We start from the raw sequence: 15,354 nt of genomic DNA, 5'->3' as shown, positions 1-15,354 counted from the left end.
ACGTACAAGTAGATTTATACAGCGTGTGGACGTCGAAGTTGATCTTCGTATTTCCTGTCGGTGTTGAAGCTTGAATTGGACCTTGCACTGATTAATGTAGCAACATTTTCCCTTGCTATGAGTTTGTGTTGCCGAGAATATATTTATAATTATTGAGTTTAGTTTTATGACAAACAGTTCTTTCATATAGATTCAGGACCTCAAGAATAGATTTCATCAAAAAGTTTTATTTTTCTATTGAATGCAGAAGATTAACTAGTATATAAAGTACGATTTTAATATTGATTCCTGTACAGTAATAATAGTAAAAGACAGCAACAAACGGATTTTTTTTATGTGGATTCAGCGTCCGATTACAGGTTTCTTTCCTGAATTTATTCCTCTAATGCAACAGAAGGTCATAGATTTATTACCCCTGGTTTCAGTATTGAAAATGGAAACGAAATGAAATCTTTGAGTTTTACGTCCCACGGTTATGCCGGTTAGGCTAAAGGAGACGGTGATGATGAGCAATGAATGAAATGTTGGAATGAAGAAAGTGGGAGGAAACAGGAGAACCCCGAGGAAACCCACGAGCACGGTGTTTGTCCACCACAAAGTCCACGCGGCGCGAGCTAGGATCGAACCAGGGACCCCAAGCACCGGATGTGAACGCTCTACCAGTGAGCCACCTTGCCCCCTGGTTCCAGTATTTAATTCGGATAGTTTGAAAGTCTACTGTAGTGTCCCAATATGAGACAAACCTATCTTATTATTAATATTCATAAAAATAATAATTTTAAACTTATATTTAAAAGTTTGATTTAAAACATATTTTCTCTTCTCTTTTCCAGACGTTTCTTTCATTTGTACATACTCAGACTGAAAGTTGAGAAAAGTTATCTGATCTGGTTGTTTAAGAAAAAATGTAAGTAATTACACATTTTCGCTCTTATCTTCTTATTTATAGGATGTTCAAATCTCAATGTTACTTTTAATTTGTTAAATAAGTGCACAAATGAATGGAAAAGTGAAAACTTCTATATCGGATTGACAAGAACTCATGTTCCGTTCAATAATGAAACATCATGTTGGACAAGTGCCTCTCCTGTAATCGTGGCAAATATTCAGTCTTTTGTTAAAACTTTCACGGTAGAAGCAATAATGCTGTCCTTAAGATTTCCCGCCAAGGCGAAAATAAAATGCCGATAATTTTATATTAATTATGCGATATCTTCAGATAGATAAAATATAATCGAAAAGTGGAACAAGAGCTCGCTAGACATTATTATTTTACATGAGATACTGTTATCACGACTCACTTATCTGCTTTCGATCTGTAGTCATTTAGAAAATCGGCATTTATTTTCACGTTTGTAAATGGCTGCAAACCGAAAGCTACTAGGTGACTGTGATAACGGTACCTCATGCAAAATAATATTGTCTAGGGCGCTCTTGTTCCACATTTTAATTATCTTTTATCTACTTGAAGATATCACATAATTACTGTAAAATTAGCGGTGTTTTAATTTTGCACTGATTAGGCCTCTTAAGGTCCAGAATTGTTTGTAGCTTGTTGGAATATGATTCTTGTTTCAAATAACCCCACAAAAAAGAGTTAAAGTTTCAGGAAACATAACCTAGTCCTTTCGGGATCCTGGGTTTTTGGGGTATTTTTTAGACTTTCAGTTAAGCAGCTACTGCATCGTAACTATTTATCCTCGGATCATGGTTCATGCCTCATTCTCTTCAGAATAGAGCTGGCTTTCAAATGGTACCACTTGCATGCTCATACCATATACCAGGAGCGGGAAAAATGATGTTAAAGGGAAAATTTCGGAGGGAATTTTTTTCGCACTTTGGGCCCCTCTGGAATGGCCCTGTGTGAACGTAGCAATCTAAAAAAATCTGATAAACAGTACTTGGTATACTGAATGTGTGTGCCAAATTTCAAGTTTCTATCTTGAATACTAAGGGCGGGAGAAATTTTATCAAGAATTCCCACAATGCCCCAAATTACTGCAAAACACTATGATCTCAGGGAAAAAAATTCCTGAGACATCCCTAATTACCCTAGGGTGATGTTTCGCCCATCATTCTCTTCAGAATAGAACTGCCTTTCAGGCGGTACCATTCACATGTCTCCATCATGTATCTAAGGCGGGAAATTCCCGAGAAAAGGGATTTTTTGTCGAAATATCCCTTTTTTCAACTTTTAGCCCCTCTGGACCCTCCCTTTTTAACGTATATATCTGAAAAAAATCTGTTAAATACTACTCAGTGGACTGAATGTTTGTGCACAATTTCAATCTTCTAGTTGCAAAAATAAGCCCGCCAAAAATATATTTACCAACAATGCCTCATATTCCCGTATACAGAGGGATATTTTTTAAAAATTCCCTGAGACATCCCTAATTACCCTAGGGTCATGTTTCGCCCATCATTCTCTTCAGAATAAAACTGCCTTTCAGACGGTATGACTCACGTGTCTCCATCATGTATATAAGGCGGAAAAATCCCGAAGAAAGGGATTTTTTGGTCTAAATATGCCTTTTTTCAACTTTTAGCACCTCTGGACCCCCCCTGTTTTAACGCAGAGATCTGAAAAAATCTGATAAATACTACTAGGTAGGCTGAATGTTTATGCACAATTTCAATCTTCTAGGTACAAAAGTAAGCCCGCCAAAAAATATATATACCGACAATGTACCATATTCTCGTATACAGAGGGATATTTTTTAAAAATTCCCTGAGGCATCCCTAATTACCCTAGGGTCATGTTCCGCCCATCAATCTCTTCAGAATAAAACTGCCTTTCAGACGGTATGACTCACATGTCTCCATCATGTATATAAGGCGGAAAACTCCCGAAGAAAGGGATTTTGAGGGTAAAAATATCCCTTTTTCAACCCTTTGCCCCTCTGCATCCTCCCTGTTATAACTCGCAAATCTTAAAAAAAAAAAAATCTGGTAAATACTACTCGGTGGACTGAATGTTTGTGCAAAATTTCAATCTTCTACGTGCAAAAATAAGAACGCCAAAAAATAATGAACATAGGCTTAATAAATGACAAAATATATTTTAGAATTATGACGTCATAGGAAGGAGTGAAACCATACGTAAGGTCTTCTACAATGCCTCTGGACTTGAAAAACAAACAAACAAACAAACAAAAAAAAAAAAAAAACGGACGAGAAAGCTCAAATAGGAGAGTTATAACGCAATGTACCATGAAAAACACGTAGGTCTATGGTACAAATTGTACCATGGGATCCCCAAAGGTCTAGGTATCCAGTTTATGCCTCCTCTACATGAAATTATGCGGTCTTCAAACTTGTAAAGTGCCATCGTCCATATGATGTTGACATATATTGCTTCCATTGTATTCTACAAAAACTGTCTAATCATTGGTCGATAATCGAGGTCCAATGGAAGTAGCATCATCCTCAAAGAAATACGGACTAATTGGAAGACTCTCTGCCCAAAATCCACACAACGCTGTTACTTTCTGTGGATACATTAGTTTTGCAAACACAGCTAGTGGATTTTATGTATCCCATATCCGGTGTGTGTATTTTGCGATCTCTGACTATGAATTCGACACTAATACAGTAGAATCCTGGTAATCCGAGCACGTTTAATTCGAACATCCGGTTAATCGGAACAGATTCGGAAGGAAAATTTTATTTACTTATTTTTTGCGGCGAAATTTGGAGTTTTACGAAATTACTAACTAAAAGGAAGGAAATAAGTGCATGCTTTCGTAGACTTTCGTCAACTTTCAACTTTCGTTAAATACAGTTTTCTTCTTTCATACTTGTATTTAGGCCTTAAGCCACATTATGACAACTACACAAAGTTTGAAATAGAATACAGTCATGGTCAGATCCAGGATTTTCCGAGGAGGGTGCATCGATAACTACCAGCACATTTGAATTGAATTGGAATTTTTTTAAAATGCCTTTAGGCATCTGTGGTGTGAATGAGGAAATGCTCTGAAAAAACTAAGTGTTTGTTCTTGGTGAATCCTTTTCTGTCAACTTTTGAAAATTGACTTAAACTATATATTTTGCAAAACTTCTATTTGTTTTAAGCCCAAACTGAAACATAGCAGCAGAAATTTCCGGAAAGTGTTGCTATTTTTACTGCTAGCTTCTCACTTTAGGTAGTGTATATTTACAACGAAAAAGGGGGGGGGGGTTGCACGTGCACCTTTGCACTCCCCCTAAATCCGGTCCTGAATACAGTACGTACTGTACAATATTGAAACTTTTAGGTTTAGTATGAGTGAAATACGTACTATACGCTTTGTATTACAACGCAATACCCGTTCACCCGCTTCAAACCGCGATTTTATTGTTATTCCAGCTAATCTGAACAATCATGTAATCCGAACAGGGTTCGATCCCAATTAGTTCGGATTAGCGGTACTCTACTGTATTAGTCGTTTTCGAATGTTTTTATATCACCATTTTCCATCCACGGGTGCTAGTAGAGGCTAAACGTGGTCTTAAACGGCATCGTGAATGTCAGTATTTATCTCATCTCAGCGACAATGATAATTATAGATTCGATACTAATATCAGTATTTTTGATCATTTTTATGTGTCACCCCTACCATTCCCTCCTAGATGTGCAAGGGAGTCTTACGTCCACACTATTCTTTTCCAAATTGTAAGGAATACATACACGAGGGTAGGAGCTTTAATAATGGCAACTATTTATTAGCAACTAATACAAAATAGATACAAATAAACATGTTACAACATCTTACAACAGTTTACAGTTCTTCAATATAGTCACAAGCACTGTGTATAGCCCGTCACCAGCAATGCGGAAGTCGTTGGATACATTTAGCAGCACTTTGTGTTGATAGTTGTAATAGACCGGTCTACTGCCTGATGAATCTCTTTGAACAGTTCTGAAGGGAATGCAACGAAGAAGTTCCTTCCTCTTGCGAATCCAGTCAAAGTCACATGGGCTTAAGTTCAGAGAGTAGGGCGGGTGGTGCACACGTCCCACCCCCCATAGATCAAACAAACCAGTCATACTTTGCGCCGTATTCGCCCGAGCAAAATGATGGACAAGTTCTGCATAAAGTGTCGCTGTTTCCATCTCAAAGCTGGCCGCAAGTTTTATTCCCGAAAGGAAAAAAAAATACTGCGCATTGACCGCCTGATGTGGGGGAAGGGTATACGTTGGGATTACACCGTCCCAGTCGTACAGGAGAATCACCATAACTTTGGCATTGCTGGAGTTGTGATGAAATTTGCCTTTTTCGTGATGATCCGTAATGAGGCCATTCATTTGATTGTTGTTTCAGTTGTAGATCGCACGATTTGACCCATCATCTGAAGTTCACGAAATTGTTGAAAACTTACGAAGCTTTATAGAATATCAACCAAATCTTAACTATTAATGACATATTTCACGCAATAATGAAACTAGAGATTTGGTTGACCGTATATAAGCAGTCAAATCAAAGCAAAGATCACGAAGTAAGAATAGATAATTAAGCATGTTTTCGTCTATGTGGTTTCATTTGTTAATTTTTGAGTATTTGATGCTCTACTGAAATGTATTTTCCGTAGCTTAATTTATGTACGAATAAATGTCGTTTATTGGTTTCCAATATTGCACCATGCAAATAATATGCAGCCTTAAAGAAAAGGTCTAATCCATATCCTTCTTCTTCTTCTCCTTCTTCTTCTTCTTCTTCTTCTTCTTCTTCTTCTTCTTATTATTATTATTATTATTATTATTATTATTATTATTATTATTATTATTATTATTATGGATAATTCGAATTCTTTTCGTGTCCTCTTGGATTTCGAGTTTAAAAAATGGTTCGTTGTATTCGGAGAACTAGTAAAGAGGAATTTAAATTGTCTGGTTAGGAAAACAAATTTGTTATAATTCTTCTTGTATTTCATGATACATCAAAAGTACCGAATGAGATATTTGAAAGTTGAAATGTGAGACATAGATGAAGGAAGCCATTTTGGTACCAGAGTCCTTCAACTCTGCCACACAGCAATATACAAGGTAACAAAAAAGTTCTTGTCCTTCTAGAGCAGTGGACAGTACGTACCTTTAGGTTTCTAAGTAATCTCCATCAACATTCAACGCTTTTTGCCAATATTTCTGCTTCTGCATAATACCCTGGTGGTAAATCTTGGCGGTACTGGATGCAAATAAGTCCGTGAGTACGTTCCGCAGGTCTCCTTCATTTGCTAAAGATCAACAGGTGATAATCTGTTCACGCAAAGTCTGATAAATATGGTGCATGACAACAGCCAAGTTGCTGAAGGGTCTCCCGTGTCCTCTTTGCCACACGTGGCTTGGCATTGTCATGTAGGATCAGTACACCCTTGCGATTCACCAGCGCCGGTACCTTCTGCCGCGATACACTATGCACCCTTTGAAACCACTGAGAGCAGAGGTCAACAGTGATGATCTGACGAGGTGGAAGGAGCTCGTAATGCAACACTTGCCGGCAATTCAATCATACAGAGAACATAACCTTTGGTGGGTGCAGGGATAGCCTTGAGGTGTGAGGAACAGGGTCACGTAGCAACAACCAATGCCTGGTACAATTGGAAGTGGTATAGAGGATCAACATTTCGTCACCAGTGAGCAAGCGATCAAAGATGGATATGTTCAGGTACCGAGTGAGCAACAACAAAGAAGTTGTCACTCGTTGTTCCTTGTTGGCTGCGTACCCACTTGCATAACTTGTATGACTTCCCTATCCCATGCAGGTGCAGTCTGACTGTTTCAGCGGAAACATGGAAGCTTTCTCCAAGTTCATCATACGTTAGACCACTGTCCTTCTGGATAGCTGCTTTCAGTGCCTCGTCATCCAACATGTGGTCGTCCACTGCGAGGTTCATCCGAAAGGCTCACATCTCCCGAACGGAATTTTTAGAACCAATGTCTGGCGGTGCGTTTGTTCACAGTATTCTCCCCAAATGCCTGGCATATGCGTCTACCTGATGCGCTAGCTAACAGGCCCATTTTAAAGTCATACAACAAACACACGCGAACAAGCTGTTTCGATTTCTCCATTTCTCTCCTAAAGTAGACGAGCTATGAGTGTTGTGTGTGCGCCATATGCTTGTATTGCTAAAAAGTTAGATAGTCAGTCTAATTCCCGGTCTTTTTGCAGAGGCGTGCGTCAATTTGTTTACTCTCTGTGAACGCATGATTAATGGGCGATAAGAACTGTTTTGGTTACCTTGTACTGTAATTTGTAAACTATTAAAATGATTGAATCACACTGTATATTGATATTTATTAATAATTGGGTTTGGACTATAGTTTCACTGCAGGTATCTGAACAAAGTTACAGAAACTGGTTTTAACCCAGAGAAGAGGAGCTGTAAAGGAGAAATTGTTTCGTTGCGATGGAAGAGAAAGAAGACACGAACTGTGTAGAGTATAAGAAGACTTAACAGATCTGTTTGTACTTTTCTTAAGTTGTAAATAAATATTAATTTTGTCTTCAAATCGGTTTCTTGTACAAAACAAGTAGAAATAATATAGTGAAATTTCGGTTAAACACTTTGTCTCTGGTTTCATTTTTAAGATTAAGAGTGTATCCTAAAAGTATCGAAACAATCTTAATGTAATGAGGACAGTTTACGTACAGACATCTTTCTACATCCACTGTTGAAATTTGTTTTGATTGTCTGCATGGCGGAAGAACCAATTAACGCTCAAAGGAGTCGCAATGAGTTGGTGCTGCAAATGACGTGGAAATCTTTCACATGTCATGTAGTAGGTGCTCACAGTAATCAGCATGCTTTACTTGTCTGGCAGTAGTTCAGCGCAGAAAAATCAGCGAGAAAAGTAACTCTATCCGTTAGTCACTTTTTTCCCTATTATTTCCGTTACTAACTTAAAAATAAATACGTATTTGTTCCATTTCAATTTCTTGGACTACTGCATCTAGATTTGAATATTAATTTTCCTTACGACTGTGCACTAGTCCTAGTCAACTGTTCCATTCATAATTTCCAGATACCTGGCGTTAGATCTAAAGTTAATTTCTTAGTCGCAGGCGGAGGATTATACTGGTGTCGTGAGTTTTCAAGATTTTTGCAAAGTTTACTGTCTATGTGTATTTTTTTGTCCGGTGGATTATAGGACCGCGATGTAATCTGGCAGCCACTAACAGTTGAGTATGATGTGCACACGCGAACGAGAACGACTTTACTGCTCGCGTCAGTTCGGAGCCCAATGGAGCTGAGTAAGTACGTGTAGAGTGTGATCGGCCCATTTGCAATAACTGAACGAGTAGAGCAGCAAATCTACATCACGTTTCGTGCTAAGATGGACATTGTTCTGCAGCAAACTTTTTGGATGCATCACAAAGCTTTCGAGATCAATGCAGTGAGTGAAGCACGTTACAAAGAAGACACGAATTTATTGAACGGAACCTGTTTTCTGGAAGATCTTAAACAAACTGCCAGAAATTGTAGAGCATTTACTTTCTACAACCAAAAATATCTGCAATATACATTCTGAGCACTAGAGAGTCAGCTGGAAAATTCGAAAACTAAAGAGTCTGAAATTTAGACGGAATGTTTCATGACCTGTCGAGGCAAAATTCATTTTGCTGTTACTGTCACCAAATCAAAAGGAATATCGTACTGCAATTGCTAATGACTTTCTTCAAGTTGCTTTCAGTGAGCCAGATACTCTCCAAAAAGCCATACAAAATGTGATCAAAATGTGCAGTAAATGTATTTGCACAGTGTCACCAATCCATGTTTTATACATTTCAACAAGTAAGTTCAATAACCTGAACCTTCAGGATAGTTAGTTTCGAGTTTGAAGGAATCGTGACGGGACAGTTGACTTCTAGAGACAGAACAATGAGGGCGTGTTAAGAGTATTTGTCACACGTCAACATTAAGTTTCGTTTGGAGCTGCAAAAAAGTGTCAAAGAAGCTCGCAAACTGTTAAAAATTGGTGTATGCCGATGAATCGGTTGAAGACTGTTTACAACTGGTATGAGCGATTCCAAAGTGACAAGGAATCAGTTGAAAACGAGCAAAGATCGAGACGTCCTTCGACGTCAAAACAGATGCAAACATGCTAAAAGTGGTACAAATGATTCGTTTAAACACCCGAATGACTATATGAGAGCTTTCTGAACAACTAAACATGTCATACGGGTCCTTAAAAAGCATTTTAACTGCCGATTAACCCTTTCAGCAGATATCCTCACAATTGTGAATGCTACTTTGAATTGTCAAAAATGCTAATCAAAGAATTTTAGTATACAAGTCAGGTAAAAGCACATTTCTGAGCGTCTTAATGATAAGTTGTCAGGTACTGAATTGTCATCTGTTGAGTATATCGGAAATCACAACGTTTATAAGTAGTGTGTTTTGCACTCACAATTGTGAGGGTATCTGCTGAAAGAGTATCTGCTGGGCAAATAACATCCTCCTCATCGCCGTGCCACACATTGCTCTTGGTTAGCGACTTTCTGCCCGAAAAAATAGTCCTGTCTGTCCACATCCGCCTTATCAGATTTAGCATACTGCTATTTCTGGCTTTTCCAAAACTTCAAACGTGCTTAAAGGAAAAAAGTGATTTGACACCATTCCTGGCATTGAGAGGATCACGGCAGAGCAGCTAAAAAGTCCTTCCAAAAGAAGTCTTCCTGAAATGCTTTCAGCCATGGATTCAACGTTGGGATGAGTGCATTGCTAGCCAAGGACGGTAGTTTGAAAGAGACTAAATCAAATTCCATGTAAATTTATTACTTTGTTTCTAGTAAAATTATTCACCGTATTTTTTGATCACAATCAGCCGTCCAATAAAAGTATCTTGGTTAACCACATCCGGAGAGGATGCGGAAAAGTCCAGCAACAGTGCTCTTGGTTGAGAAGCTGTCATTAGTACGATTCTCCAACTCTGGGCAACTGGTGACCGGCAGCTTCATCACGACAACGCACCTACCCATTCATAGATGTCCTGTAAAGCTTTTCTAAATGAAACATCAAATTTCACAGATGACTAAGCCACCCTGCAGCACAAATTTGTTGCCCTGCTACTCTGGCTGCTCCGAAAGCTTAAATAACCATAGTAAACAGAAATGATCCAGAAAATCTATGAGATTAAGGCTAATACAAAGAGGCAATTTACAGAGTGTTTTCAGTAGTAGAAGCAACGCTTTGACAAAATTTTGACCTCAGCTCAATGCGCGAATTGAAGATACTGTCCGACTTCAATTTTCTTTTCTTCTGCGTATTGTTACATGTCTACGAAAAACTTACCATCCTATTAGAACTATAAAAAATAAAGTGTATTTTATACAGTGTGTTGTAAAGACAGTACAATTTTTAATAATTTGATGAAACTTTGACCTCGATGCGCGAACTAAAAATATTACCCGATTAAAAAAACAACTACAGTCACATATTTGGATGGACAGTCCAACTTTTCCGCACTATTAGAATTCGATTTGAAAAAAAATATCGCTTTTTTACGACCCATCCTAGTGTATATGTAGTGTAATAACCTATCGATTGCTGAAGCCGTCATGGTGCTCTCCACATGCACTACTGGACCCACGTGAAGGTTCTCGCACTATTGAACCCTGAATGACCATATAAATGTTCTCCAAATTATACTGTATCCGTTGCCGGTATGACGTCATTCTATTGTCCACATCTCGAGCAACTATTTCCTTGGAAAATTATGGATTATGACACAGAAATCAATTTTGATGAAGGCAGTATGATTTCTCGGACCATGCAATGTTTGATCATTCATTCGCTTTCGATGATGCAGTGCAGTTGACATTGGTATATATGTAAGACATCGCCTACGTAGGCCCATATCGAACAGTGTATAGTGAAGCGTATGCTAAGACACACTTGTATTTTGTATATTGTTCAAGTCTGCCGTTAGTTGTACCTGTTTGCGAGGTGCACCTTCTCAGCCGTCTGGCTATCGCAATCTGATCACTATCGAACTCTAATATATCGCCGAACCAGAGTTTCACATTGTGCGTAAAACCATCATACTGACTGATCGAGTGAGGTTTCTGTTACCGTCTGGCTAGCAGATCTGATGTGTTCCCTGTCTTAAGTCAGCCTAACTACTTTATTCAGAAACTATCGGATACCGAGGACGTATGTAGGGAATGGGTCCTGGAGTTACGGAATCACCAAAATCGCAACTATTCTTTAAATTTAGTCTAATTTTAGGAGGTGATTTTACGAATTTTAATATAATTTATCCTCATATTGACTTTAGACCCTAAAAACCCTTTCAATCTCTTCCGAAATAAATTTCCGTATTCATATCTGCCGGGTGACCATAATGCTTTGGCAGGTGAGTGTATTTCATGACATTTGTTTCAATCTCAAACAAGAAGATATAAAGATAAGAATAAGAAGATATTTATGACCATTGGTTAACCATGGCGTTCTAGAAATGTTGACAAATCATGACGCAAATCAATGACAAGTGATGCTTCTCTGGTGAGTATTAAAAAAATCACCGTCATTATATGTGTTGTATGAATTATTACTCTCTTTAAAAGAAGAAGTTGATAAGATGGGTAACAGGATATCAAAAGAAGACCTTGGAAAGTCGCTAAACTTAGCTTCAGAAAAATTAGTTGAAAACTCTAAATTATCAAAGAAGTTAAAATGAAGAATTGTATCCTATGAACGTTATTGATGAACTTACAAGCGAAAAAAGATAGAGAAACAGAAGACAAAGCTAGATGATCTTGCTTCAATATGACAGGGGATATAGTTTAAAACTTCATGGTTAATCCCTTTCTCTCTGATGAAAATATCAATGATGTTGTCAAGAAGATTGATGCGTTAGATTTAAATATCACCGTTAACGTGATAAATATCAGTCAAGGATGAAAAAATCTCCAAGCCAAACATACCCAAGAATAGCAGTGAAATTTGTTGGAAGATCCAACGAGAATAGTTTTCTAAGAAAATGAATGTTAAAATGAACTTGAAAAATGAAATGAAATCTTTAAGTTTTACATCTGACAGTTATGCCGGCTAGGCTAAAGGAGACGGTGATGATGAGAAATGAATGAAATGGTGGAATAAAGAAAGTGGGAGGAAACGGGAGAACCTAGACAAAACCCACATACGCGGTGTTTGTCTACCACAAAGCTCACTTGGCGCGAGCTTCGATCGAATCAAGGACCTAAACTAAAGTTGTAAAGATATTGGCTACACAACAGCTTTCGTTATATATGTGAATCATAATTTAAGAGTGATTACTGATTAACATAGATGATTAATGTTTTACGAAGTCAGAAATGTTAAAAAGAATAACAATTTTTATATCTTCGTGCTAATTATGCAGATAACATTTAATTAAAGGAAAAAACAAATTATGTTTATATGCATACTTAGTACTGTAAACGAAAAATGTAACAGTGAATACCAAGCGTGACGTTTTATTTATCAAAATGTAGAAGGTTTAAGGTCCGAATTGGATGACGTAACCGAACGCAATTCGAACAAACGGAATGATTATGAAGAAATTAGTGGAATGAAATTTAAACAGGAAACTACTGTTACCCACGAGTCAGAGACGATCCGAGACGAGTAGTATGTTTTTAGATTCGAGACGAGACACAATACAATTCTGCAGTGGATGATACGAGAAATTTTACGTTCCTCGTGAGTAACACTAGTTTACTAACTAAGTAACTAACTCTATAGCCTATGAAACCCGGTGGTTCAATGTTGAATTCACAAAAGCTCTCCGTTGACTTCTGTCCTTAGCCAACTGGATCCAGTTTCTATTTCATCTTCCCATCTGCGCCTAGGTCTTCCTAATGGTCGTTTTCCGATTGGATTTCCAGTTAAAACTTCGAAAGCTTTCCTGCGTTCTTCTACGCTGGTTACATGAACTGCACACCTGAGCCTCCTAGATTTGATGACCCTAACAATGTTTGGTTAAAGGTAGAAATTATATAGTTCGTCGTTATAAGGTTTCCGCCATTCTCCATTCTCGTTCCTCTTAGATCCGAATACTTCGCTCAGGATTCTGATTTCAAACACGTTCAGTCTCCACTCTTCCCTCAGAGTAGGCGACAATGTTTCACAACCATACAGCACAATAGGCATGACTATCATTTTATATATTTTAAGCTTCAAATTTCTCGATTGTATTCGAGAAGAAACCAAATTTGAACTGAATAAAAATATCAATTCCTTGCTTTAAGTGGATATTTAATTTCTTTGTGGATATAGTTTTCGTCTGTTACAGTGGCATAACTAGCGGACTCACAATGCGGGTGACATAGGGCAAAAGGAACCATTTACGTTACGAAAATTAATTTTATAAACTTAGAATGTTAAAATCTACTTTCTAGGTTTCATATTAATTCAGACTTTTTTCTCAATATTGTTCTGTAGTTGTCTAATAACAGGTAGTCTAAAAGGTATTGAACCTTTTGCGTAATAGATGATGTTAGGGTTCCAAATATCAAGGTATATGAGTCGCAGCGGGTGAAGCCTAACGTCTTTTCACATCTGGCATTTAAAGCTAGTAGATGTCCAAAAAGTATTGGAATTATTGTAATCAGACGAAAAGCATTGTCCGGTAAAGATCAGTGAATTTCCAGCAAAACTGCACTACTTTTTACATTTTATTTCTATAAAGGCTCAAATGCTACGCAGGTCGATGAAAAAAAAAAGTGTTTTCAAGGTCAATATGTTATCGAATGCAACAGCTCAAAAAATGGTTCAGTCCGCTTTCATTCTGGAAATATCGATGTTCAAAATCCTGCTCGCAGTGGACGATCAATCACAACAGAAGTGGATGATATTTTGGCAAAAGTCGAGTGAGACCGGCAGATAAGGAGTCATAGCATCGCCCATGACCTAAACATCCATCATGAATGTTAAACCACTTGGGGAAAGCTGGTTACAAAAAGAAGCTCGGCTCTTGTGTGGCTTATGATCTAACTCCAAAACAATTACATTGACTTGATCAAATTTCTATCCGGGAATCTCTACTGAAACGCAACGAACTGAATGGTTTCTCACAAGTAATGGAAAATGGATAACCTACGAGAACGATCGTGATCAAGTGAAAATGAAAATAAACTCCACAGTCTGTAGCAAAACCCATACTGGAGCTCAGGGACATTATACTCTGCGTTTGGTAGGATTGGAAGATAATTGTACATCACTAGTTGCTCCCGCTAGGCAGACTGATAGACTCGGAATTGAAGTGAATTGAATGGGAATGTCAGGAGAGTGGCCATTGTCCCCGTTACAATGAAAGCTGCTTGATAATAAAAGGAAATACTTAAAAGGAGAAGCTAAAATTTAATGCTGCAAGACTAAATCGGTAAAACAATAAATAACGGAAATAAAAACAACACCTGATAGACTCGGAACTGTGCTTCGTGAGGGCACCTAGCAATTCAAAACAAACGGCCGGAATTTGTCAGCCGACGGATGTCTTATACCACTCGGACAACACCAGATGCATACATCTTTAATTGCCTGTCGGATATTGCGAGACCTTGGCTGCGAATGCATATATCGTAACTCAAACCTAGCACTGTACGGCTATCGTTCGTATTGATCTTTGTAGAACTCTCTGGATGGTGTTACATTAGTTTCAAAAAATGGAAACCACATGTCACAATTTTTTGACTAGAAACCACAGGAGATCTATAGCTTCAAAATTTGCATAAAGTCATCGAATAAAACTATGCACATGCAAGGGCGCCGATTTCTCTGTAAATTTGGGGGGGGGGGAGCATTCAGATGCAGAAGGCATATATATATGAGGATTTTAAGACAAATTACATTCAAATTGTGCCAAATATTGTATATTCATAAATACAATGCGGGGGTTCACATCAGCTTTGGAGGGGCCCTCGCCCCCCCCCCCCGGATCAGCGCTCTTGTGCACATGTGTTTTTATAAGGTTATTTTTACATCGCACTAAATGTATTCTGAATTGTGAACTCTAAAGCCTCAATACTTTTTAAACAGCATTGATATTTTGAAGTTAGTGCCTGAAATGTCACTTAATTTACCGTGAACACTCTGTATGAAGATTGGTGTATTAAACAGAAGGAATTTGATATTATTCAATAATCTTCTGCTCAGAGTGAATTAAAGTTTACTTTCTTATGTTGTAGCAATGCGGACAAAATTTATCTATGAATAATAATAATAATGTAATTTTTTGTATAATATGAGCAAGTAATGACTGACCAGATGAAACATCCAAAGTAAAAAAGAAAGAAAAAACTATTGCTACATGAACTTTACGTGGGAAGACGGGGAGGCCCATGTATCCTTAGTTACGCTACTGGTCTATTAGTATTGATCCTAGATTATTGA

At 37.9% G+C, this 15,354-nt stretch overlaps 1 protein-coding gene across 1 annotated transcript in view; it reads left to right on the top strand.

Moving 5' to 3' along the window:
• The window catches only part of LOC145672005 (phospholipid-transporting ATPase ABCA1-like), a 378,961-nt gene extending 371,424 nt beyond the window's left edge, over nucleotides 1–7,537 (top strand). Inside the window, exons 41-42 of the mRNA XM_081741187.1 lie at nucleotides 834–907; nucleotides 7,301–7,537. Of these exons, the coding sequence (XP_081597313.1) occupies nucleotides 834–872 (39 nt within the window). The 3' untranslated portion in view covers nucleotides 873–907; nucleotides 7,301–7,537. The remainder of the gene's footprint in view (nucleotides 1–833; nucleotides 908–7,300) is intronic.
• The last annotated feature ends 7,817 nt before the right edge of the window (nucleotides 7,538–15,354 follow it).

Source organism: Thermobia domestica, chromosome 15, assembly GCF_964235325.1.
Source record: "Thermobia domestica chromosome 15, izTheDome1.hap1.1, whole genome shotgun sequence".
Classification (NCBI taxonomy): Eukaryota; Metazoa; Arthropoda; class Insecta; order Zygentoma; family Lepismatidae; genus Thermobia; species Thermobia domestica.
This window is presented reverse-complemented; position numbering and strand designations above follow the sequence as displayed.